At 32.0% G+C, this 27,995-nt stretch overlaps 1 protein-coding gene across 1 annotated transcript; it reads left to right on the forward strand.

Annotated features, from left to right (window-relative positions):
• Positions 1 to 11: 11 nt before the first annotated feature.
• LOC126879101 (innexin inx2-like) lies at positions 12 to 27,646 on the forward strand. The gene is made up of 4 exons (XM_050642045.1): positions 12 to 368; positions 9,132 to 9,332; positions 19,616 to 19,752; positions 21,998 to 27,646. The coding sequence occupies exons 1-4, from the start codon at positions 128 to 130 to the stop codon at positions 22,499 to 22,501; spliced, it is 1,083 nt and encodes a 360-aa protein (XP_050498002.1). The 5' UTR covers positions 12 to 127; the 3' UTR covers positions 22,502 to 27,646.
• The last annotated feature ends 349 nt before the right edge of the window (positions 27,647 to 27,995 follow it).

A 27,995-nucleotide genomic window follows, 5' to 3' on the forward strand; every position in this document is an offset into this window, starting at 1 on the left:
AGTTGATGTAAATTTTGATTTGATTTCTTAACGTTTTTTAAGTTTCTTCTGTGAATATTTTTTTCATTAATTTTTATATGAATTCCGCATTTGAGCTTATTACCACTGCCGCAATCAGCTTTTCAAAATGATTGATATTTTCAGAAGTATTCAAACTTTGATTAAATTAGGAACTGTTCATACCGACAATAATGTATTTAAGTTACATTATAAAATTACTGTAGTGTTGTTAGCGGGTTTCTCTATATTATTAACAAGCAAACAGTATTTTGGAGAACCCATCGATTGCGATGTAGAACAAAGAAAAGAAACTATAGATACGTTTTGTTGGATACATGGAACTTTTATTGTGAATGAGAATTTAGGTGGTAAGTTGGAAAGCGAGGTTTAGTGAATTTTATAGTAAGTAGCACTAATACTTTGTTCTCAAAATTCATACAGATGTAAAAAAGCATACTTTATTAAAAAATAATGATAAATACTTACTAAAATAATTAGCAGGTTGAAAATGGAGAATATGTGTTTGGGACAGGAACGGTTGAGGACATAGTATTGCTTGGAGGAAAACTAGGACGAGTAGGAGAATTTAAATACCCTAACTCCTACATACCATGGGAAATGGGCCACTAGATCGAAATTGCCCACAGGATACAGCCAGGTTGGGAAAGAAAATATGGGATAAGATACAGGAAAAGATGGGAAGAAGGCCCAGGATGTAGACTGGCCAATGTAACACTGATGAACCTTGAGAAGTCAGTAGCAGAAAAGTACTTGAGAATAAGGAAAAGCGTACTCTTGACTTGATAGTTGGTTTTTTAATTGGCCTTTGTCAACTAAGCGAATGCCTCCACACATTGGCGCTAGTAGACACACCTCTGTGCAGGAAGTGTGAAAGAGATGTAGAAACTGTTGACCATGTCCTATGTGAATCTCCGGAGTTGTCGTCAATACGAGAGTATGTGTTTGGTGAGCCTTCACCTACACCTGCTGACATAGGGGAGATGTAGGTAGATCAACTTCTACAAATCTTTTACTGTTCACGCAATACATATCTGATGCTTTGGAAAGGAGACTACAGGTGGATGCTATTTATACAGATTTCTCCAAAGCATTTGACACTGAATCATAAATTGTTGTGTAACAAGCTTAAAGCTATTGGATTTACGGGCAATCTGTATAACTGGTTATGTAGTTACCTAACTAGCAGAATACAACTTGTTAAAATTAAACACTTTCAATCTAGTGAAATTTCCGTAACATCTGGTGTTCCACAAGGAAGCCACTTAGGGCCTTTCCTTTTTAATATATTTGTTAATGACATTAAATCTCAAATTAACTCTAAATTTCTGCTATTTGCTGATGATTTAAAAATCTATAGAATTATCGAATCCGTCTCAGATTGTGAAAAACTTCAAAATGATATTAACAAAACTATGGCATGGTGCAATTGGAACCAAATGAGCATTAATGTTGGAAAATGTCACTTTATTAGCTTCTGTAGAAGAATTAACAACCTCTTTTATAATTACAAATTAGCTGAAGAACCACTGAAGACTGTATCAACTGTAAGAGATCTAGGTGTTCAATTAGATTCCAAACTAAATTTTTGCGCTCATTTTGATTATGTGAACAACCAGGCATTTAAAATGTTAGGCTCCATTATTAGAACTTCTAGATGTTTGCATAACATTAATTCCATCAGACTGATTTACATTTCCCTAGTTAGATCTGTTTTTGAGTATTGCTCAGTTGTTTGGTCACCCACTTATGAAGTCCATACAGCCAAGCTTGAAAAAGTCCAAAATAAATTCATTAGGTACTTAAGTTTTAAATTACACAAACCTGTAAGTGACCATTCCTACTCAGAAATTAGAAATAAATTAAACCTTCCTAGGCTATCTTCCAGACGGATGTATGCTGTTTTGTTTCTTCATAAACTACTGAATTCAAAAATTAATTGCAATGATCTACTGTCTCTAATTGACTTTAATGTTCCCTCTAGAGTTACTAGAACATCCCAAAATTTTGCAATTAAGTTTCATCGCTGCAACTTTGGTAGGCATTCTCCGCTGAGTAGAATCATTCTAAATGGAAATTTAATAGACCTTGATTTGTTGCTGTGCACTTCGGAAAATGTTTGTAGACAGTGTTTAAAAAAAATTTATAATCTTATGTGATTTATATTTGTTATTTACTTTGTATTATTTTAATATTTGTTTTTTCTATATAGCTGCATTGCCAATTTTTGTCATACATATTTACTATATCTTTATATTTATTGTATCACTAGATAATTATAATATTTTGTGTATATGTTACGGTCAATGTGATAAGTCCGGTCTGTATTAATAATAACCTTAGCAGTTGGTCAATGTGATTAATAATTCCTTTATAATTAGATTAACCGGTTATTATTAATACTATCCTAACAGCTTTGGTAAATGTAATAAAAACGCATTTTGGAAACTTGGTAATAAAGTTAACACTTAAACAGAACTTATTAATCAAACAACCCAACTAGACATGTAATAAGTAAAAACAGACTCGAATTTGGTAATAAAGTTAAACGCCTAAACATAATTTAGCAATAAAAAAACCTAACTAGACTTATATTTGGTAACAAACAAGTAATAATAGACTTGTATTTGGTAACAAAATTAAAACACTTAAACAACATTATTTATTAACCAATAAAACCTATTTAACTAGACTTGTACTTGGTAACAAAGTTAAAACAACATTTATCAATAAAAAAACCTAACTAGACATTTAATAAGTAAAAACAGTTAAACACTTAAGGGGAAAGGCGCAAAATGTCGCCTGTTAAAATTTTCAATGTGTTTTAAATGTATTCATTTTTTTGGAATCATGAGAAAACTAATAAGTATTTTTTAAAAATTTAAACGCAGAATGAAAGATTACGTTATTACCGAAGGTCTCAAGTCCATCAGAATAAAAAAAATTTCTTTTGAATGAAATATTTGCAATTAAAAATAACTGTAACTTATTAAAATAAACATTATAGAAGTTTTCAGGGACTTTCGGCCCTCGGTAATCATGAAGTCTTTCACTCTGCCTTTAAATTTTTCAAAAAAATTTATTAGTTTTCGTAGGATTCGAAAAAAATAAATACATTTAAAGCACATTGAACATTTTGTCAGGCGACATTTTGCGCCTATGCCCTTAAACAAAATTATCAATCAAAAATCCTAACTAGACATGTAATAATAGTCTAAGAGCTAAGACTAACGGTCGTCCTGTAAGGCTAGAAATTTGTCTAGTGATAATTTATAGCACACTAAGGCTAAAAACCATGACCTGGCAGGCATCAGCGGTGCACGTGTATCTACCAGGTGAATCGAAAAGTGCAAATTTAGGGGGTAACATAAACTTTCTCCTGTAAGGTTTAAATTTAAGTATGTGTTTGAGTAAGTCATTTAGAAGAAATGTTTACAATGATAGGCGATTCTGAAGAGTATAAGACCTTGCCAGGCGAGGGGAAAATTAGGGGTTTTTTCTAAAATTATTCTTTTTGCATCATACAATTTTTTTTTAGGTTTTTTGAATCATTCCAAACAGAAAAGGTCTTTAGTGATTTTTCTCTTAATTTAATAGTTCTTGTTATATAAGCGATTTAAAATTTTGAAAATTGCGAAATCGGCCATTTTAACCCTAAATCGGACATTTATCTAAAAATTTCAAAGTTGCCAAGGTAGGTAGATATTCTTTAAATATTGATTAATGAAATCCCAAAGAGGTTTTTGCAATACAATATCGGAAACCCTATTGTTTTTTAATTGCTAATCAAGCGGACGCGACACTGTAGTATAAGTGAGGACGTTTGAGTTGGCATAAATTCATTATCTCGAGAATGGGAAAATTTTAAGAGAAATCCTCAGACAGGTCGATTTTTATTTTTAACTTAGGACTTTTTGGCATATATATAATACTAGTGACGTCATCCATCTGAGCGTGATGACGTAATCGATGATTTTTTTAAATGAGAGTATGGGTTGTGTGATAGCTCATTTGAAAGGTTATTTAATTCTCTATTCACTAGTATAACCATTAACATAATTATTTATACAGGGTGTACAGGCTCTTAGACTATAAGTATGTATTAACCCTTAAACGCCCAAGGGTGGGTAAAAAACGTCCACCTAATGCGTATTCCCTTGTAACATATTTATTACGTGTTTAAAAATTTTCCAAAAATTATTTATTGTTAAAGAGACAGCCTTTTATCGAATGTTAAATTGGTTCTACCGATATTTTTCAAAATAAAAGTAATATCTTGAGTTAAATATGGGTGGGCATAAAAAGTACACACTTGGTTAAACTTGTTACTGAAGGTTTCTATTTAATTTTTCGTTGGTAGGAACATAGTCCATATAATTATCGACGTATAATTACAGAATCCACATAATTATCCGCCAATGAAGAGGCTGAAAGGAAGAATGTGGAGAAAATCGACAAATATGAATTACTGGCTTTTACTGGTATGTTAATTTTGATGTACCTTGTAATTTTGTTGTAAGGTTTGTAAATTGTTTATATTAATATTTTAGAAGATTCTGTGTTTATTAAGCATAAGATTCTTAAGTTTAATCCATTTCCAACAACTCTCAATAAATATATTAGCTATTTTCGAGGTGGAAATTTTTTACCCACCCTTGGACGTACATGGAACCTAAAAAAGGTTGGGCGTTTAAGGGTTAACAAACTCGTATTTTGGCAATACATTTAGACAGTTAAACAGAACTTATCAATCAAAAAACCTAACTATACTAAATTTGCAATCAAGATGCAGTAGAAATTTACAAACCAAGACATGTTAAATACTACTAGGAGCACTCCCGAATCATAATTTACAATGTATAAACTTTGGAAATCATGATTTAGGATTTACAGTGTATATGGGTACATTGTAAATTACGATTCAGGAGTACTCCTAGTAACATTTAACATGTCTTGGTTTGTTTATTTCTACTGCATCTTGATTGTAAATTTAGTATAGACATGTATCTAATAAGTAAACCCTCCACCCCACAAGCTTCTAAGAACTTATTGGTATTCAACATTTATCACGTTTACCGTTTGAATACGGGATTTATTAATAATAACCGGTCAATGTGATTATTTCTGGTATATTTATTACTTTTACCTAGCTATTCGGGTTGTATTAATAGTAACTGGTAATTATTAATAATTCCCATTTAATCACATTTACCATAACATATATATTAAATTGGGTGGTATCCCGTTAATAAATAAATAAATAAAAAAATGTCCCCTGGTGATTTGTCCACCTTCCTGGAAATAACAGAATGAACAATGAGCTGCTAAGGATGTGAGCTGTTGTGCTGTGGAACTAGACTTGGCCTCCCTACTGTACAGATACATGCCAGTTGGTTTAATTGGAAGCAAATGAGCGGGGTACTCTGTAATCGAAAATCGGGGAAGGACCGAGAAAAAAGATATACAAACGTAGTGAGACTTGCTTGGGCTGTAAAGTGTGGCCTATAACGAAGATTCAGAAATCCCCTAAATGGGATAGGGTCAGAACGACTTGTTTAGGCAAACAGCTTGATGACTTCTTCTTCTTTAGCCCATTTCTATCCAACTTTGAACATAGGCCTTCCACAAATCCTTCCTGTCTTTGGCTGAGCTTTTCCAGTGAGTTCCTGCAGCTTTTACAATATCGTCCTTCCATCGTCCAAGAGGTCTTCCTCTTCTTCCTGTTCACAGTCTCCAGTTTTGTATTTCAGTATTCCATCTTTTATCTTTCTGTCTCGCATTGTGGCCCACAAATCTCCACTTTAACCCTGTTATATGAAGGGTATAGAATCAAAACTTGCTTTCTCCATCCATGGCCGAAATTGGGTTGTTTATATTTTCTGAATCTGTTTGTTGAACTCTACACGATTCCAGAACTAGTTTGACTTAAAATTAGCTTTATCCAATATAAATTCAATGTTAAAAGTCGGCTTTTGAATCAAACCCGTCTTTCTCCAGTGACTGTTCTGAATGAAACCTGTCTTTCTTCAACCGACCAATAGGAGGCATGTGTAAAGTGAGTCGAGGAGACTCACACAGATTTTAATCACTCTATTTGTCTGATGTAACATCAGTGTTTGTTTACTACTTTTATCAGCTATCAACTTTTAATATTTACTAATTATTTGAATAGATTTTTTCTTTTAAAATAAGTAGTATTACAGGAATATTTTTCTTCTATTCCTAATGGATGTTCAAGGGACTCCTGTAGGATCCGGTAAAAAGGCAAGGAAAAGAACACTGATGCAAAATGAATGGGCATCACCTAAGAAGAAAAAAGAATGAAACTAGGGCATCATCTTTCAAGAACTCTACCGTCATTGGACCGATAAAATTTGTTTTACCACTATCAAGCCAATTACTTTTATTCTATTAAAATCAGCAGAAAGCAAAAGCTGTAAAATTCCACCTCCAAAAATGAAAATTGTTTCATAACTTGCTTTCTCCTAACTAGTTTGTTTCAAAACTTGCTTTCTCCAAAAATTGGCTTCAAAACTCGCTTTCTCCAAACAAAAATGTCAATTATTTAATTATTGACGATAGTTGGATTTTACTCATTATGTAATATCCCCATGGTTCCATGGTTCAATTTTATAATATGAAAATTAAATCCGTGTGATAACTGTAATGGCTTGTTTTTTACAAGTTTTTAGCGATTTGTGACAAACGAAAATTTTGGAGAAAGCGGGTTTTGATTTTATACCCCTCATATGTTCCTTCACATTTTTTACTTTTGTTTGTGTTTTCTCTCTTATCCATTTGTTTGATTTTCTGTCTTACAGTTTTATTCTCAACATGGATCTTTCCAGTTTTCTTTGAGTTATTTCTATTTTATTTATGTTGGCCTTTGTTAATGTCCATGTTTCTGAGCCATATGTGAGAACAGTAAGGGTGCACTGATCAAATACATAGGTTTTTAGGTACTGTTGTATCTTTGTGCTTTTTGGTATCCATCTTAACTTTCCAAATGCTGCCCACCCTAATCAGATTTTTCTCTGTACTTCAATAGTTTGGTTCTCTTTATTAGCTTTGATTATTTGACCCAGGTATACAGAGTGAGTCTGTAATTTGGAATAAATTTAATATCTCAAATACTAATTGTTTTTTTGAAAATTGCTCAGACCCGTCGATTAGTATTTCAAATTGTCCTTTTTGACATACAATAATAATGTATACAGGATGTCCCAATTTAGTGATATGGCATCATCGTTGATTTTCTTAACCTTCCGTTACTCGCGCCAATTTTTTGTGATCGAATACTCGCACACAGTGCAGAAGACCGGGTCCAAAAATATAGGTCAGCAATATTTGAAAAATGTTTTTTTGCAAAATTGTGTACAATTATATTATTTAATGAATATATGATCATATAATTTTGTAGATATGCGTTTGTGTCAACATTATATTACTTTAACAAAAAGTAACTTTGTTCATCATCATCTTTATACGTTTCCTCGTCAGTCGATACTTCCTCAAATAATTTTAATAATCTTTGCTTCTCCTTCTCGTAATCCATATCTAAATATAAATAAACAAATATGTAAACATTAAAAATAAGAAAAAGACCTTAAATTACCTTACTAATTAAAACTTACTACTTTTAATTACCTTGCTAATTAATAGGTGTTGCCTAATAATAAAAGTACAATACTCTTTTTTACACTGCACGTGGACTTCACACACAGTTGACTGATGACTGAATAGGTATATGCAGCAGCAATTCAAAATCTTCACTACAATCAGAGTTATAGGAAGTTATTTAGAGGGCCGGTCTCGTACACCGTGTGCAAGTAACGGAGGGTTAAAGGGTGTGTAAAGCTTATACATAACTGCAAAATATCAAATTTTTTTTCTTATCATTTACAAGATAATAAAAAATAACAAAGTTATTTCTGTAATTTGGAATAAATTCAATAATTCAAATACTTATTGTTTTTTTTTTTGAAAAATGCTTAGACCCGTCGATTAGTATTTCAAATTGTCATTTTTGACATATAATAGGTAATAATGTATACCGGGTGTCCCAATTTAGAGATATGACGTCATCGTTGGTTTTCTTAAATGGCAACACTGCCATCTTGATAGGGTGTGTAAAGATATACATAACTGCAAAATTTCAAATTTTTATTCCCTACCATTTACAAGATAATAAACAACAAAGTTATGAAAAACAAGTAATAAAATAATAATTGAATTTAATTATTTCACTTAAGCAAACGCTGATAATGTTGCCCATTGACTATTTGACAATAATTGAGGGCAACGTTATGAGCATTTGCTTAATTGAAATAATTAAATTCAATTATTATTTGATTACTTGTTTTTCATAACTTTGTTATTTTTTATTATCTTGTAAATGGTAGGGAATAAAAATTTGAAATTTTGCAGTTATGTATAACTTTACACACCCTACCAAACTGACAGTGTTGCCATGTAAGAAAATCAACGATGATGTCATATCTCTAAATTAGGACACCTGGTATACATTATTATTGTATGTCAAAAATGACAATTTGAAATACTAATCGACGTTTCTGAGCATTTTTTAAAAAAACAATTAGTATTGGAATTATTGAATTTATTCCAAATTACAGACATAACTTTAATATTTTGCAGTTATGTATAACTTTACACACCCTGTAAAAATAGCTCTCAAAATGACAGTGTTTCCGTTTAAGAAAATCAAAGATGACATATCTCTAAATTGGGAAACCCTGTATACATTATGATTGTATGTCAAAAAAGACAATTTGTACTACTAATCGACGGATCTGAGCATTTTTCAAAAAAAAAAACGATTAGTATTTGAGATATTGAATTTATTCCAAATTACAGACTTACTCTTTATATATTCGTCAACAACCTCAATATTTATGTTATTTATATTTATTCTGTCATTTGTATTTGTCATAATTTTTGTTTTACTCATGTTCATTTTTAATCCTAACTTATCTGATGCTTGTGCTAATTGTGCACAGTAAGAAACAATGACCCTTGAAAAGGGAAAAGCAAAAGAAAAAGACTAAAATCAGAGTGTACAAAATAATAATTTGATAGTACCCTTTTTGTTCTAGATTCCCGTGTACCTGGTTTGGGAATAATTAGCAAAGCACATGAACCTGGAAGCAATGGGAAAGATAGCCCTACAAACAGTCAAAATTATTACCAATGGATTTGTCTAATTTTTGGATTCCAAGCAGTTCTGTTTTATTTGCCCAGATATTTGTGGAAAGCTTGTGAAGCAGGAAGACTGAAAGAACTTGTAGGGGAGTTTGGTAAGATACTAAACAAATTTTGTATGTACTTATTTTATTTTAGGCGCTCAGAGCAACAGTGCCTAACCCACAATCCACAATTTTACCAAAAAGCTTTTATTACATTAAAGTTATCCCTTATTTAAGTATTTCCAGATGCAGAGTGACTCAAGGATTGGTTGCTTTTAGTTGGATTTGGTAAAATTGTAGGTTAGGCCTATTTCATACTTTACGACTTTGGTCGTCACGACAAACGGTCGTACGACCGTTTGTCGTGACGACCGTTTGTCGTGCTCATCGGACTTTCACACTTTACGACAGTATTCATCTTATTGTCGTAGAAAGCACAGGGCGTAGAATGAATCGGGTAAAAATTTTGGCTTTATGGATAATTTATCGCCGTAACAAAAAAAACAGAGACGTAATCGCCTACATTGGGTGCATTCAATCAATGGAAGAAGAGAAGAAGTAGGTTTATATCATACACTTTTTGGTCAGTGACATAGAGTTTCCTCGCCCTTTTCGGGCGAGTTTCGGATCTTTTGGGATCCTTTTCTCCTTCAATGCATCTTTGCATATTGTCCACAGCCAGTCTTTCCCTTTCTCTCCTAAAGATTTGATCATTTCTGGTGGAATTTCATACTCCCCTGGAGCCTGGAGCTTTACCTATATTTGTTCTTCTCTTGAAATCTCTCTTAATTGTTCCCCCATGTGATTTGTTTCTCTCAGCCTTTCTTGTGGTGTACTTCCAAATTTTTCTTCATACAAGTTATCCAAATACAAAACATTAAATTACATAAATGTTGTTTTTGTTCGCCCTGTTCATTTTTGGTAATCCCAGCTTATTAAATTAAATGCTTGCTTTAAGGATTGTTGTACCATTTTTGTTGTCCCAGTCCAGTAGCAATAGGTTTGTTCGTGGTACGATCCAATCGATCAGCAACCGTTGCCAAACATCAGACGCATGCGCAGTGAACAGTTAGCGTTGCGCAGTTAACAGTTAGCGTTCCGTAGACTACGAACGCGCATGCGTCTGATGGTTGGCAACGGTTGCTGATCGTTATACGAACAAACCTATTATATATTGTATAAAAAATATGAGTCCTTTTCATAGACATTTTTCAGTGCGTCGCAAATGATAGAAAAAAGGTAAGCCCGTGATAATACACATTTATAACATTTAGGGTAAGAACAGAACAAGTGGGTCGCGGTGGGGGTGGAGGTGGAGGTCGCGGTCGATATCCATGTAAAACAAACACATTGGTAGTGAATGGAAGAGAACAGAGCAGGTAAGTTGCGGTGGAGGTTTAGCGCGATGCCATCCAGGAGGTTTACATCGATGCTTTTGAAAATAAAATGAGTTTGTTTTACATCGATGTCTACTGCGCGGCCTACAAGGATGCTTCCCTGTGATTGGTCCGTTCGAAGCCAAGTTGTCATTACCTGCGCTATCTGAGTTGATACTTTTTATATAATCCCTTTTTTGTATTCAGTTTATTTTTGAATTTCTAAAGTAATTAAATACAGTAAATGTTTGAAATATGAAGGAGGATCTGATTATTTACAGCTGACATTTCATCACTATCATCACTTCACTGACACAACATCGCAAAAGCACAGTCTTTTGTCATTCAAATTTCATTAAACTACTTCACTTGATAGTGGTTCTAGGTCGACTGACAGCGCAGGTGACCTCCTTGCTATGTGCTGTTGACATCGACCGCGACGTCCATCTCCACCTTGACCCACTTGTTCTGTTCTTACCCTTATTGTAACATGACATTTTAGTTAAATCTGACAGTTGTCACATTTTATTTGTAATTGGGCATAAAAACAAATCAATTGTGTTTATTGCATTTATAAAATGGTATTTTCTTTGATTTGTATAGTGTTATAAATTGTACAGATTATATTCGTCGATATATTATAATATAGTTTCTAAATAATTTTCTTTTTCGATTATAGCGCCATCTATCGACAACTAGAATAAATGTTATAAATGTCTGTAATCACAGACGTGACTTTTTTCTGTCACATACAATTTAATGCGTTAGAAAGAAATCAAAAAAACTGTGACGCACTGAAAGATGCCCATGAGAAAAAGATTACCTATTTTGTTAATAAATACAATTTAATTAGTGAACATTATTGTTATTGGGCTCAATTTTCATCTTTCAATATTTAAAAGATCCGTCTAATAAGCTGATTTTATTTTATTTAATATACCGATTATATTATTATCTATACATATTTAAATAATCATTAATAAAATACGAATACTTTTGAATGTTCTCACTGCTTGTCTGTAGGTTTTCTAATTTATCTAATCCACGATCTTCGTTTCCTGTACATATTAATTCATTGTTTCCTCCTATGGTGTCAGGTGTGCCCACTTCCGTTTCACTTGTGTTCTTTCGATCGGTAACGTAACTGGGGATGAAGTCTTGTTCTGAGAATATATCCCTGTTAAAGGGATAAATACCAGTGATCCTAAATCCCGACATTATATTACTTGGAGTTAAGTATCATAGGCCGAGATGTTGCCACAATACCAGGTATATCATAGATAGTAATAGTTTTTCCAGGGGTTTGACTTCATCCATGCTATGCAAGCAGAATAACAGTATTTAGGTTAGAAATTAAATTTTAATCCTGATTTAATATGATTTTAATACAGTCTAAAATCATTTCAACAGATATAAATGCTGCGGGGCAAGTTGTCACAGTGACAACTAACCCCACATAACCTTCCGTAACTGAATGTCAAATCAAAAATGTTCCAATGAATAAATGTATCAAAATATGCCTACGCATGTAATCTATAAGATTGACAGTACCCTTTAAAATATATTTTTGTTACCTTGGTTTCACAAATTCACTCACAGCACGAGATGTTTGAAGATTAAAAATTTTACATGACAAGCCTCAAAACACATTTACACAAATAAGAGAAATAATTACTGATCGATCTCTGTAATATTTTGTATGGAATTGGTGATGAATAATACCTTTCGCATGTAGATGTTACAGCGTGGTAACTTCACAAATAAGGTAGAAATCGGCATTGTGACAACTTACACCTGTGACAACTAGCCCCGGTCTCCCCTACTTCATCCTTTTTGTCATAACAATATTACAGAAAACTTGTCACAAACTTGCCTCGTCATATTTGACACAGCAATTTAAAATCAAAGAAGAATCAAACTTATCACAAGTTTATATGCTATCTGGGTGGTCTCTTTCTCACTTAGTCCAAGAAAAATCTGGTAATCGACATTTAAACATACATTCCCGACTAATTTTCAGAATAACTCAGAACTCGATGACAATGCAATATTCAACAGCTTTTACATGGATGTATCGAGTTTTATTATTCCAAAAAATCATAGTTATTTTAAAACTGTTGCACCAGAACCTATATGCCAAGTATGTATTTATCTCCATACCTAACATCCAATGTATGGTCTAAAAATTATTTTTTATAAAAGTGTAATTACTTGATCTCTTCAAGTGGACCTAGGGCTTACAATACCGGAATTCCGGGATCCCGGACGATTTTTGTCCGGTATTCGATACCGGTATTTATAATAAAAATACCGGTATTTCGGTATTAGCTTAATTTATAAAAAGTGAATTGATGCACAATAAACTTTCTTCTAAAATATTTTTTGCTATTACAAGATATTATTTTTGAAGATAAACAACCAATTGCATTGTAAAAATATTTATTAAACACGTTTATTACACATACAAGTCAAGAATAGTGCTTTCTAAAAGTGCGAATGTCGTTAATTTAAGGCGAAGGGTTATATCAGCTTCTACAACCAAATTATTAAATCTCGTCTATATAAATACATAAAATGAGTTATATAAAAATTCTTAAATATTTAAAATTAATATACTTTATTTTATAAATAAGCCGTAAGATTTGTTAATCAGAATTGTTTTTACATTTTCAGATCTATTTTTCATTTGTTTGTGTATTGTGGTGTATAAATTAGGCTCACTTCCCAGATAGCACAAGTACGTTTTATGTACATCCAATGGACGTACATCTGTGTAGATTGGAACGTCCAATGGACGTCCCGCTAAGGTACAACGGACATCCGATGGACGTCCAACGAACGTCCAGAGTTCACAAAATTGGACGTCCATAGAACGTCCGCTACAAACGTACAGTGTACGTTGTTGTAGCTTTCAGTGTACATTTTATGTACATTCAATGTACATCTGATGTACCGGGTGTCCCAATAAGAATGGCTCTCGGCCATATCTCAGGAACCGTTTATAGTAGAGCTTTGAAATAAAAAATTTTATAACAAAAGTTGCCTCAGGAAAAGCCTGGAAATTATTTTCATAATTGTGGGTCCACCGCTAGAGGGCGTAATTGGATATCAAAAATAAAAAAAACTAAATTTTACAAAATTTTCCTAATGAAGGGGCACTGGAAATCCGATTATTGTATTCTTCATCAAATTCTGCGCATATTTGATTTAACAAGTTTAACTCTACCTTTGCAAATAAGAGGTGGGGGTGAGTGGGAACCTTGTTATGAAAAAATGGCTGTAAGTCCGGTTCTGCTAAATCAAATTTTGAAAACTGGGTCTTGTTGAAGACAGATCTTTTTCTTCAATGTAAGCGTGATAATTTTGAACCATCTTAATAAGTAATAAGCCAGCTGGGAGGCGTTATTTAATTTTTTTCAGAAATCTAGTTTTCTTTGGAAAATATTAAATACAAGTATGCATTTTTAATCATACTTTATAAAATTAGATTAAATTAGCAATAGAATAGCGAAAACCGCATGTCGATACCTTTTTTCTATCTCAAGATATCTCGAGAAACGTGTAAATTTTATACATAACTGTTACTATCACCGGTAAACTAAGTTAGTGAAAAGTAGTGTGCTGTGAAAAAAAAACAAAATAACATTTTCCAGATGTCAACGTATGAAAATATAATTAATTAAAACAACAATATAAAGAGAAACAATACTATTAAAATTAAATATATCACAGAACAAAAAGAACTACTTAGTGACGACCTAAATATTCAAATTGTTGCCCATCATACACTACTCTAGAATACATTATCCAGAGAATACTAAACGCCATTCAAAGCATATCGAGAGCAGAAATTGAGACTGCTGTTCAATCTACTCTTGAAAGAGTAAATGTTTGCAACGAAAATGATGGGCAAAAATTTGAACGTTTATGTCATCACTAAATAGTTGTTTTTATTTCTTTGTAATAGGGCTTTTCAACGCTTCTCATTTGTTTCGAGCCTCTGTCATATGCCGTATAATCCGTGTATAATATTAATATACGAGATATGAACGAGGCTCAAAACAAATGAGAAGCGCTGAAAAGACCTAATATACGTTGACAGCTGGAAAATGTTTCTTTGTTGTTTCCGTAGCACACTACTTTTAATGAATTTTGTTTACCGGTGACAGTAACAGTTATGTTTTTAAATTTACACGTTTTTTAAGATATCTTGAGATAGAAAAAAGGTATTAACATGCGGTTTTCGCTATTCTGTTGCTAATTTTGTCTAATTTTGTAATATGGTATTAAAAATGCATGTTTGTATTTAATATTTTCCAAGGAACACTAGATTTCTGAAAAAAAAATTAAATAACGCCTTCTAGCTGGCATATTACTCAGTAAGTTGGTTCGAAATCATAACTTTTACATTGACGAAAAAGATCTGTCTTCAACAAGACCAAGTTTGCAAAATTTGATTAAGCGGAACCGGACTCACAGCCAGTTTTTCATAACAAGGTTCCCACTCACCCCCACCTCTTATTTCCAAAGGTAGACCTAAACTTGTCAAATCAAATATGCGTAGAATTTTATGAAGAATACGACGATCGGATTTCCAGTGCCCCTTCATTAGGAAAATTTTGTAAAATTTAGATTTTTTAATTTTTGATATTCAATTACGCCCTCTAGCGGTGGTCCCACAATTATGAAAATAATTTCCAGGCTTTTTCTGAGGCAACTTTTGTTATAAAATTTTTTATTTCAAAGCTCTACTCTAAACGGTTCCTGAGATATGGCCGAGAGCCATTCTTATTGGGACACCCGGTACATTCAATGTACGTCTTATGGACATTTTTATAGGGCACTTTTCAGAAAGCAATCTAGTGTCCATAATTTTTTGAATACATACATAGCAAAACGCCTTTAGGTATAGAAAATAGTTCCTATAATACTAAACTTATACTTTAAAATATTACACAAAATATCTTTTTATTTCTCTTTATTATAACTTTATTATGTATACTTTATTATAGGAACATTAATGCACGACTGCACTTGCACGATAAACAGCAAACACAAAGATATCACAGGATGTACTATATTGTATGTAATAACTTAATAAAGACAAAATTCAGATAATAGCGCCCTATGATGCATGCACATTAAAAGAGGTTTATTTCTGTTTTGTTGGTTCCAAACATTATTTCTTAGAACTTAGAGTCAGTACGGTTGTATATTGCAAGCGGGTTTGCCATTCTGTGAATTATCATAAATAAATCCTCCTTCAGTATTCCACAACAATTACAGCGATAATCCCCTAAAAGTACCTGCCTAGTACTACTTTTTACGACCGATAGCGTGAAGAGCGACAACGTTGTCAAGAAGATTCTCATTTAGTTTGGCGGGAAATTTAACAATTACAAAATGTACATTTAAGATTTAAATTGGTAGTGTCTAATTATTGTAAGTTCTATAATAATTACCGATGCGCGATGTAGCTCCGTTATTCTGAAAAAGTTTACCATCGTTTTATCATCATCTAATATTATATAGGTTTAATTAAAATAATTTTAGTGGTTCAGTGTTTTAATTCGATGATGAAAAAATATGTGACTACATTTATTAGAAGCTTCTTGTATTCTACTAATAATATTGCTTTGATTAAAACAAGAAGCTATATATAATTACTCATAATAATAGTCGCATTTTGTGTAAAATCTCCATGGACCACAAATGGATGTCCAATGTACGTTGAAATCAAACGTCCAATGGACGTCGCGTAATGGACGTACATAGTACGTCCAGTTTTGGTCCAGGGACGTTTGGACTTTAAATTACGTTATTTGGACGTCCATCGGACGTTGTGTGCTATATTGGTTATTTTCTGAATTATTAATAATAATTGAAAATATATAGCGGTCTAAATACAGAGTAATCCATATAAAATATTTGTCACAGTAAGTTAATTTTGGTATTAATATATTTTAAAGTTAAATTAATTTACAAATAGCAAATTTCATAAGTAAAAGTACTATCCTATTATATGCAAAATTTATCCTAGAATCAAATATATAGTTTTTCTATTTGCACATTTTTTGTATCTATCTATTCCTACTCTCTATGTAATGTAATGTTATAAACAACGTCTACTCATTTCAAAACAAAATTTAATAGTTTTCATATATTATTTAATAACAAGTCGATATAACAACTGGAGATAGTATTATAGCAATACGCTTTAATTACTATTTTTGCTAATTTTATTTTCTTAATTTTTAATAACTTTTCTCAAAACGAAACAACATTAGTCATTTAAAACTCACGTGTAATATACAAACCATATGCCACAAGGGCCGTTCATTTCGAGAAACCAAAATGAAACTAAACAGATTGTATAAAATTAATGTTTTTATCAAGGAAACACTAATGGATTACGATCTCAGATTGCCACACTCGTTATGTCAACTGCTTAAAATACAAAAAGGTTCTCATCTTTTAAAAGGCAGATGTTAGTAATTTATTGCCTTTCTAGATAGTGTAACACCGCAAGCATCATGACAGAATAGAGTGTTGTGGTCTGGCAGTCACTACACAGCATTCAAACGAAAAAGACACACCCTCGCTCGCGCTAACAAACAACCCTCTTTCGAGATATAAACAAAACACCACTTGTTTACCCAAAATAAATAAATATATTACTGTTCGTTGTTACACTTATTTTTTATTAATTCCGTCAACCACACCACCGGAATAGTAACGAGCGATCCACAATTATTGGGATCAAAGCTAGCCATGCAAAAAATTACGTATGTCTTGTTTTAATCTGAATTTATATAATTGGTTTATCAATTAATTTTGATTAATATTATAAAACATAAAAAATCAGTCAAAACCTTTAACATAGAACTTTAATGAACACTAAAAAGAATTAACAAAATTATAAGTACTTAACAATAATAAATAAAATCAAACAAGATGCTGTATATGTCCACCACCAACATCTCTACATAACCTAACTTTTCTTGTTAAGTTGACGTACGCTGCAAAGTTGACGTAAACTGGAAAGTAGGTATACTACATTCGCTCTCGCGAGATTTTTTTTGAGACATTCGGAATAGGAAACGTACAACACAAAAATTCCTACCTCACACTATTAACTGCTAAAATCAACTCAAATCAACTTAATCTTTCATTAAAAAAAAGAAGAATTATTAGAAATAGTGGGAGTGTCTACTAATCTCATAAAATTTTGTGAAGTTTATTTCTACAAAATATTTTTATTTTGTACAATAAATAATTTTCTCATTTGCTATCAATACATTATAATGGTTTAAATAAATAAATATTGATTGGCGTAAGGTTTATGTTATTTTTATCTCTGTTTACTATTAATAATATTGGATATGAGCAGGTGCGTTGGTTTTGTAGTAATTTCCAGTCACTTCTGACAACTGAATTTTTCAAAAAAGAAATTACTAACGTCAGTGTCAAAAAAAATCTCGCGAGAGCGAATGTAGTATACAGGGTGTCCCGGAAAATAGTGCGTTCCTTTAAGGTATGGATAGAATACACAATTTGGAACAAAAAAGTCCTATACCATTTTTTTCTAAAGTTAACCGTCTCCAAAAAAAAGTTAACATTGTTTTCCATATACCTGTATTTTAATGTTTGGGAATTTTAATAAACTGGCAACATCGTACGCACTACGGAATAATAACAGATAATAAGAACTCGTTTGTGATTGTAATTAACAGTATTTAAAATAATCCAACCTAATAGTAGGTAATACTTATGTATTTACTATTTGTTTACTAAAATTATTTTCTTTTGAAATGTATTGAAATACCTATTGCATAATTTTAAACGAATTACAAAAATTATTTTCTTTTGAAATGTATTGAAATACCTAATGCATAATTTTAAACGAATTACACATCTTTTAACATAAAAACATCTTTTAACTAAACTAGTATTATGTATTTAGTAAGGTTTAAATGGGTTGAATGCTGAGTATTGCTGAGGGCTTTAACTGAATTACATAGTTTTAATAGTTTACAGTCGAACTTAAATACACCAGATAATATCTCAGTAATTTGTTTACTTGTGAACTGAAATAGCTAAGTTGTACTTACTTGAAAATAATTATGATACTGAATAGATCTTTCAAGTAACCTTTCACAAACACCATTCATAGATAATAACATAATAGGTAATACACTCACTATTCGAAAACATTTTCGGCATTGACACTAAACAGGATTCTTTAAAACTATCTGTTTACTATCTAAGTATCTTCTATCTATTTACATGGGACTGTCTATGCTTAAATTTGCGTACCGCACATAGTTGTCAGATTTAAATTTGTATACCAAAATACATTTTAATTTTTTGGTCAAACGGTTGCATTTAGAAAAAAATGTTATAATAGTTTTTTGTTCTACATGGTGCCTTCTACCTATACCTTTAAGGAACGCACTATTTTCCGGGACACCCTGTATATCTGAATTAAGAATAGACATGCAGTGTATAGCTATCTCTGTCGTTCAGAGCCACCTATGGTGACAATAATTTTGGATCACACGTTATAAATATAACGTGTATATATTTTTTATTCATAATACCGGTTTTAATACCGGGATCCCGGTATTTTAAATTTTAAATACCAAATACTGGTATTGAGATTTTGTCTCGATATTGTAAGCCCTAAGTGGACCGGAAATTGTTCTTAACGAATAATTTATATAAAGAAAATTTCACTGAGCCACTTCAGAATCAGTTTTTTAGATGTATCTCATTGAAATAAACACTTTTTCCCTCTTGATTTTTTTTTAGAAATATGCTTACTTTTCGATCTATTACATATTACCAGATTGAATTCTGGAAGAATGACAAACAAATTTTAGAAATTTCACACATAGAAATAGATCACTGAACTCGGAACTGGCAACCTTAATAAGTTATTACCTAGGCGTTTCTTAAATTTGTTCCTGATAAAAGAATATTATTTATTAATTTACTGTTAATATTATTGTATTTTAGGGGGGCCACTTGTTTCTGATAAATGGAATCAAATGGAAAGAGATAAATTGTTGGCAAATTTCTTAGGTAGTACACATATACACAATATGTATACATTTAGGTACTGCTTTTGTGAAGTCCTCAATATGTTAAATGTGGTAAGTACATATTATTCAGATTATTAATAATCTATCTCTCTCGTTCAAATATATTTAGTTAGTATTTTTTCTCAACCCTATATAATTTTAAAAGTTTAAATGAAAAAAAAACTTAATTTTAAAAATTAAAGGCACTCGTGGGAGTGCCGACAGAAGTGAAAACTTCTTATAGTATATAAATTACGAGCTCAATGCTTTTACCCCATCCTAAAAGATGTGCTATACCTATATCATATACGATATACGCGATGCGTATGCCCTATGCTATTTATGTATACATATACATAATTTATATATGTACAAAATTTATTTCAGCGAAGTGATGATAGTCGCAAATTCAATATTTTTCCCCATCCAAGAAGTGCACAACGTCCCTAAAGAAATTTTCAATTCAAAAATTTATTTCGTCGAAGCGATAACGGTCGCTAATTTACTACTTTTTCCCCATCCAAAAAGTGCACAACGTCCCTCAAGAAGTTCTCACTTCAAATATTTATTTCGTCGAAGCGATGATGGTCGTCGCTAATTTAATACTTTTTTACATCGAAAAAGTGCACAACGTCCCTAAATAAGTTTCACTTCAAATATTTATTTCGTCGAAGCGATTACGGCCCTAATTCAATACTTTTTCTCCATACGAAAAGTGCACAACGTCCCTATAAAAGTTTTCACTTAAATAATTTATTCCGTCGAAGCGATGACGGTCGCTAATTTAATAATTTTTCCTTATCCAAAAAGTGCACAACGTCCCTCAAGAAGTTTTCACTTCAAAAATTTATTTCGTCGAAGCGATGGAGGTACGCTAATAATATTTTCCCCATCCAAAAAGTGCATAACGTTTCTCAAGAAGTTTCCACTTTAAAAATTGATTTCATCGAAGCGATGACGGTCGCTAATTTAATACTTTTTACATCGAAGAAGTGCACAACGTCCCTAAATAAGTTTCACTTCAAATATTTATTTCGTCGAAGCGATTACGGCCCTAATTCAATACTCTTTCTCCATACAAAAAGTGCACAACGTCCCTATAAAAGTTTTCACTTAAAAAATTTATTTCGTCGAAGCGATGACGGTCGATAATTTATTACTTTTTTCCATCCAAAAAGAACACAACGTCCCTAAAGAAGTTTTTACTTCAAATGTTTATTTCGTCGAAGCGATGACGGTCGCTTGTTTATTACTTTCTCCCCATCCAAATTTAATAATTTTTCCCCATCCAAAAAGTGCACAACGTCCCTAAAAAAGTTTTCACTTCAAAAATTTATTTCGCCGAAGCGATGACGGTCGCTAATTCAATACTTCTTCCCCATCTAAAAAGTGCACAACGTCCCCAAAAGAAGTGTTCACTTTAAAAATTTATTTTGCCGAAGCGATGACGGTCGCGATGGCGTTCGCTAATTTAATACTTTTCCCTATCTAAAAAGTGCACAACGTCCCTAAAGAAATTTTCACTTCAAAAATTTATTTCGTCGAAACGATGACGGTCGCTAATTTAATAATTTTTCCCCATTCAAAAAGTGCACAACGACCCTCAGGAAGTTTCCATTTCACATATTTATTTCTTCGAAACGATGACGGTTGCAATGACGGTCGCCTATTTAATACTTTTTCCCATCCAAAAGTCCACAACGTCCCTAAAGAAGTTTCCACTTCAATACATATACGTACAAAATTTATTTCGCCGAAGAGATGACGGTCGCGATGAAGGTTGCGAAATAAATTCTTTTTCCCTATCGAAAAATAGGTTTTTCATTTATTTTAAATTTAAATACTTCTATACAATTTATGTATAGATACACATAATATAGATACGTACAAAATTTATTTCGTTGAAGAGATGACGGTCGCGACATAAATCTTTTTTTCCCATCCTAAAATAGGCTTTACATTTATTTTAAATTTAAATATTCTATACAATTTATATAATACATACAAATAATATATAGCATAAGCGATGACGGTCGCGAATTCAATGCTTTTTCCCCTATCCAAAAATCGCACAACGTCCCTAAAGAAGTTTTCACTTCAAAAAAACGAAGAATCTCTCAAAATAATTACAAAAATTATGTTTTTTTTTCTAAAATTTTCTAGAATATCTGAGCTCAAAAAACTGTGTGCTCAACAAAAGGTGTTGGGGAAAATAGAAAATTAATGACTAATGAAATCAAAGGTCATTTGTTTGCAATCATTTGTTTATTGATATTACGCTGTTCATTGTTTTTCACAGAATTATTTTTTTATGTAGATAGCAAACATCTATTTCATGGACTGGCTGGTAACAGGAGAATTCGCTGGTTATGGAATACACCACGCTACTTATAAAACTGTTAATCCCATGGACAGAGTTTTCCCCAAAATTGCTAAGTGTACATATTACAAATACGGACCTTCCGGAGATGTTCAACTTCTGGATGCTCTCTGTATACTACCTCTAAATGTATTAAACGAAAAGGTCTTCCTTATCCTGTGGTACTGGTTTTATATTTTATTATTTTTTTCTGTGTTATGTGTTGTCTACAGGGGACTGTTTGTATGTCTTCCTTCATTTAGGACATACTTGTTACGAGCTCAAACTCGGAAAACGGATAGAAAAAAAGCGAAGTTTATTATTGAGAAAATTTCGTATGGAGACTTTTTTGTGTTATACAAATTCGGCAAGAACGTAAATCCGACTTTGTATAAAGATATTGTTAATTCTTTGTATGAACAACTACTTTCTAGATATCCTTACAGAGTACAAGACCTTTAAAAAATGTATAACGAAAGTTAATACATTTATAAATAGACTATTATAAATTTCAGAAATATCAATCATACACTACATTTAACTGTGTTAACAGTTTTGTACGAGTAGGAATATTTTCTTTGAGAGTGTCCTCATCAGTGGAGATTGGTAATGTATTCGATACCAAACCATACTTTGATGTTGGTTATTTATCTAAGATTTGTTCAATTTTTGTTCACCTATTTCGGTATAATACCTCTTATCAGGGGCGTGCGGTGAAATTTGAAACAGAGGAAGCAATTTGTAAAAAAATTGTAAAAACCCCTATTTATAATGTAATTCAATTCTTCTATCTGAACGAAAGTCTCGGTCATCAAAATTCTTAAACCTATTTTCCATTCGTTGGCATATTTGATCTAAAATCTGATAGTATTATAGACTATAATAGTCGGGGTAGCACTATTAGACATCTCCAACATTATCAGTGCGTACGAGTATACGTTTCTTTTCTTGCCATCATATTATTCCAACATTTTTCAAAGTCATCTCTCTCTTTTTGTTAATAACATCTTTAAATTCGCCAATTTTTTTTACACAGAAACCAATCTCGGTTATCTTGCATTGCAATACATTAAATAAATTATCTGAGAATGTAAATATTTCTGAAAAAAGCAAAGTTAAAAAACTCCAAAAACCCGCTCGAGCTATTTATGGTTTCTGTATCCCACTTTTCACATTTTCGCCATTTCCCAAAACTAAATTATATTTATTTATATAAATAATTAAATAAAATCAGTCTTCATAATTCCACAAAATCAGTCGACGAAGCCCGTCATTGTCAAATGCTGTTAAATCCCATTTAAATTCACGAAAACAGCTCCTTGTATGCAGTTGACAAAATTGCTTATAAGCGAAAGATATGCCCGAAATTTGAACTAGCCACTCTGCGTGTATAGTTTAAGTAAACAATACAGTGAAACGGGTCAGATTTGTAATTCCTGCTAGTTCCCCTTTAATATAGTTCGGAGGCTGGTTGTTTTTTCTGGTAATTAAATATGTAATTAAAAATATTTATTTTTACTTAGATATACCGTTAAAGCAGGACATATCGTATGTACTAAAATTAATTATTAATTAATTAATTAATCTTAAATTAAACAACATTTTACACTCCATTATCGAGCTTTAAATCACACACCTATACTCCAGTAAGACATACTACTGAACTAAAAGTTTTGTAAAACTTGTAAATGTCTGAGGGGACCGATTATGTGGGTGTGAAAAACAGATGACATCAAACGAACCGCCTCTTAAAACATCTTTGACAAAGAATACCAAATTTTGCCGACCTTAAAGCTGTTTCACAATAAAAATTTCTCGAACTATAACCCCGGTGATTTTTACATAGACTGAGGAGAAGCAAATTTTAAATCAGATTATCTGCCGACATGACTCCAAATACCAACGTAAAAATACGATCATGACCTATGGGTCCGCGTACGGAACGAAAGCTAGAAATACAGCATGCAGCGCTGCTTAAGAGTATTTCATTGCTCTGTTATTTACTGTATGGCAAAGATAGAGTAAAATACGTTTGGCTTTTGTTATTACTTACTGCTTGTATTACATAATTAAATATTCTCGTATGCATCTTTAAATCAGCCTGCTTCTGCTTATGTGTTTGTTCAGTTTTTTTTAAATAATCTCAGTTACTTACTCAGTTGGTACGGTATTACCTACGGAAACCAATGCTTCCATGGACCGCACGCCCCTGCCTCTTATTTTTAATCTTTTATATTATTTAGCGATCTGGTATGCTTTTTCTTTCAGATTTTTACTTTTATCATCAACTGTAGCGTTTTTCTCACACTACCTGGCTTAACGGCCCCGTTTTGTAATGTTTAATGATTTCTATCGTTTTATTCAGTTATTTTGCTCCCTATATACTAAAACTGTTCTCTATCGTTATGTTCAAATTTTGATAACGTAATCTAGATTGAATTATAAGCCAAGAAAACATGAGAGAAGGTTGGCAATCATCATGCCTATTTAGACCTTGGAGGCAGCTGCTCTTAACAGTTGCCTTGAGCTGCAACCAAACCATTCTCTCAGGTTGTTCAACCAGGAAACACGTCTCCTTCCTACACTTCTCCTACCCTCTATTTTTCCTTGAATTATGAGTCTCAAGATGGTATATCTTTCGCCTCTCATCACATGTCCGAGATATTACAATTTCCTTTGTTTTATTGCGTTCTCTCTCTCTCTCTCTCTCTCTCTCTCTCTCTCTCTCTCTCTCTCTGCGCCTATTCTCCTTAACACTTCTATATTCGTAACGCTATCTACCCATGAAATCCTTAACACAATTCTAAATACATATCCACATTTCAAACGCGTTAAGTCTATTTATTGCATTTTGATTTAATGTCCATGATTCTGCGCCATGGTAAAGCACACTGTACACAACATTTAATTAGTAGTCTGAGGGCCAATGTCAAATCTTTGCTGCATAAAATGTTTTTCATCTTCACCAAGTTGGCATGTGCTTTTTCAATTCTCACTCTTATTTCTGCAGTATAATCGTTATTTTCTGTGATTACCGTTCCCAAGTAACTATATTTTTGTACTCGCTCAATCTGCTGGCCGCCTACCGTTAATATTTCGTTTGTATTGTTGTTCTTGCTAATTTTCCTAAATTATTTGGTTTTTTTTATGTTAAGAGAGAGCCTGTATTCTCCATTGAGAATTGTCGGTTCATTGTTATTAATTTTCAAGTTGCAGTTGCAGAATTACACAATATACAACCGCAAACATTCATAAACAAAGCATCAATTAAATTGAGGCAGCTCTACTCAGTATTATATATATATATATATATATACCTTTGTCATTTGCCAATGAAAGTGCCGTTCTCCGTTTGGCCAGCTAGCTTAATCTCACTCACAAATAACTTCTGTCAGGCATTTAAACACTTTGCATAAACGTTGTCTTCTATATATCCGACAAATAAAATCTTGCTGGCTGGGACTACCTTGACACATTCACCTCGGTGGTGGTATTGAGAAAATGTCGAACGTCAATACCGAAATGTATCTGTAAACCATCCATGTGATACCACACACTGCGTCTTTTCAACCATGGAACATCCTCAAAAAGTTCTGGCAAGTCGTCAATAGAGAACTGTAGGTCATTTTATGCAGTAAACGGTAGGAAAAGAGTTAGCAACAGGATCAATCAGTAAGTCATCTCTTTGTCCATTCCAGACAAAAATTTTATTGAAAAAGTGACTGCTGCATTGCATGCGGATTGTGCACAAATAATTATGTAATGCATATTTCCGATATTATCTGTATTCGTCTTCGTATTCGTCACTCTGTGATGAATGTGGGCGATACCTCTAATTGAAAACAATTTTGACTATAACTTTGTAACTGCATAACTTAAGAGCGTAGGCTCAAAATTTCGGGCCCATGCTTTTTAAATGTATTTATTTTTGTCGAATCCTGAGAAAACATAAATATTCTTGAAAAATTTAAACACACAATGAAAGATTACATTATTACCAAGAGCCTAAAGTCCCTAAGAATAAACATAAAGTTTTTTAATGAGATATTTAAAATTAAAAATCACACTCAATTTTCTCTTATTTTTCACCCTGAAACTTATTAAAATAAACATTATATAAGTTTTCAGGGGCTTTCGGCCCTCGGTAATAATGTAATCTTCCATTTTGCGATTAAATTTTTCAAAAATTTGATTAGTTTTCTCAGGATTCGAAAAAAATGAATGCGTTTAAAAAGCATTGGCCCGAAATTTTGCGCCTATGCTCTTAAAAGAGCATGATAAGAATGGGCCTACAATTTTTATGTTTTTCCTCTTATAATTGAATCTAGTTTACGTTCCCGAAATTTGAACATAACGATCGGACACATTTTTGTATTTCTTCTGATTATGCTGATTTTGACAATAATATTGATAAAGTTGCCTTTGATATGACCATCCATTTGGTTTTCTTAACTTTTATCTTCAGCTTTTGGATGCAGTATCAACTGCTTAGCGAAAATTTTCAAGAACTCTCATAGGGACTTGTTTCGTATTGCTAACCTTGCTCTTTTCTTTTGAGTTTAACTTGAGACTATTTCTTTATACTTTAGAAAGATTTTTTATTTTGTTTTCCTTTTTGCCTAAATATTTTTATTGTATATCTCTATTAACATTTTATTTTGCTTTGCTTTTTCTTCCTAATAGGTAGTTATATGAATACATGTTTTCGCTGACTTTTTGCACGTATATGTAAAAGCAGCGTGTATTATTCCTATGTTCTGTTGCATCTCCATGTTTCATTAATGTTATTTAAATCTGCGTTAAAGTCATGTTAATAGTATCCTTGATGTCCTACTTTTCGAATATTTTCAAACTGATTGCCATTAATGATTATCAATTAGCCGTTCAAAGAATCACATTCCAACTCAATTATTTTTGTTATCTGACGTACTCTATATAATTTAACCTAATAAAATAGTCAATTTTTCATACTAAACCGAACATTTAGTTTTTTAATACTAAATGACTAAAATATATATATATATGTCTGATATTTCTTGATTATTTATATTCATACTACATGTTATTACTAAAATCTGTAGATTCAGATTACTACTAGTTTTCTAGTTTTAGAAAAAAATCCTTTTTGGATTTAAAAGAATTATTTATTTTCTTTGTTAAATTGAGTATGTATAAGAATCAAACAGTTCCTTGGTTTTTGTTATACAATATTAAAAAACTGTGATATATCATAGTACTTAAATGTAGTAATGTTGTTTTCATAATAATAATTTCTGTTATTAATAAATGTTTTGTCATGATATTGCTCAAAACGTTAAATATTTAGAATAGTTTATTCAGTTGCCATAATGTATTGTTACTATTGAAAATTACTAGACTGAGTAATTATAAGATTTAGTTGAAACATTAAGAATTTTTTAAAAATTACGTTTATAAGACCAAAAAGCACAAATTGTGCGTGATTGAGCCTTTCGAATGAAAAAAAATATAAAATAATACATTTGTTGTCTTACAGTATTGTTCTGTGATCTCTTGTAAGTAGAAATAGTTTTTTTGTTCTTTATCAATGTTAATGTTTTTTACAAATAAAGTTTAATTGATTTCTTACTTTTATTCTTTTATTTTTTCTGTTATCTTTAATAATTTTGAACGATGTGAAAACTCTATTGTTATTTTCACAATTTGTTGCTTCCACGTCTTAAGAAATATCAACATGTCGTCGTCGTCACGTCAAAATTCACTAAGTCCACTTTTGTCAGAATTGAGATAAGTGTCCTGATCGCTTCACAATATCAATTTTGATAGTCTGGCAGAAATAACAAAGTCCTAGAAAATATGTAGAGTTGGTTGATTAAGTCACTGAATATGCATACCTAAGTCCAAAATTACCATTTTGTTGTCAGGCAGAAGTCACTAAATGTTCGTTTTCTCAGATTTGTTATTTTGGACTTTGTGA

Source organism: Diabrotica virgifera, chromosome 1, assembly GCF_917563875.1.
Source record: "Diabrotica virgifera virgifera chromosome 1, PGI_DIABVI_V3a".
In the NCBI taxonomy this organism is placed as follows: Eukaryota; Metazoa; Arthropoda; class Insecta; order Coleoptera; family Chrysomelidae; genus Diabrotica; species Diabrotica virgifera.

Bases quoted from the DNA above. Each gene is read 5' to 3' on its own strand.
- LOC126879101 (XM_050642045.1), top strand. From the start codon at position 128: ATGATTGATATTTTCAGAAGTATTCAAACTTTGATTAAATTAGGAACT. The intron at 9,333-19,615 runs GTAAGATACTAA...ATTGTATTTTAG, and splicing joins AGAACTTGTAGGGGAGTTTG to GGGGGCCACTTGTTTCTGAT. The intron at 19,753-21,997 runs GTAAGTACATAT...TTTTTTATGTAG, and splicing joins TCCTCAATATGTTAAATGTG to ATAGCAAACATCTATTTCAT.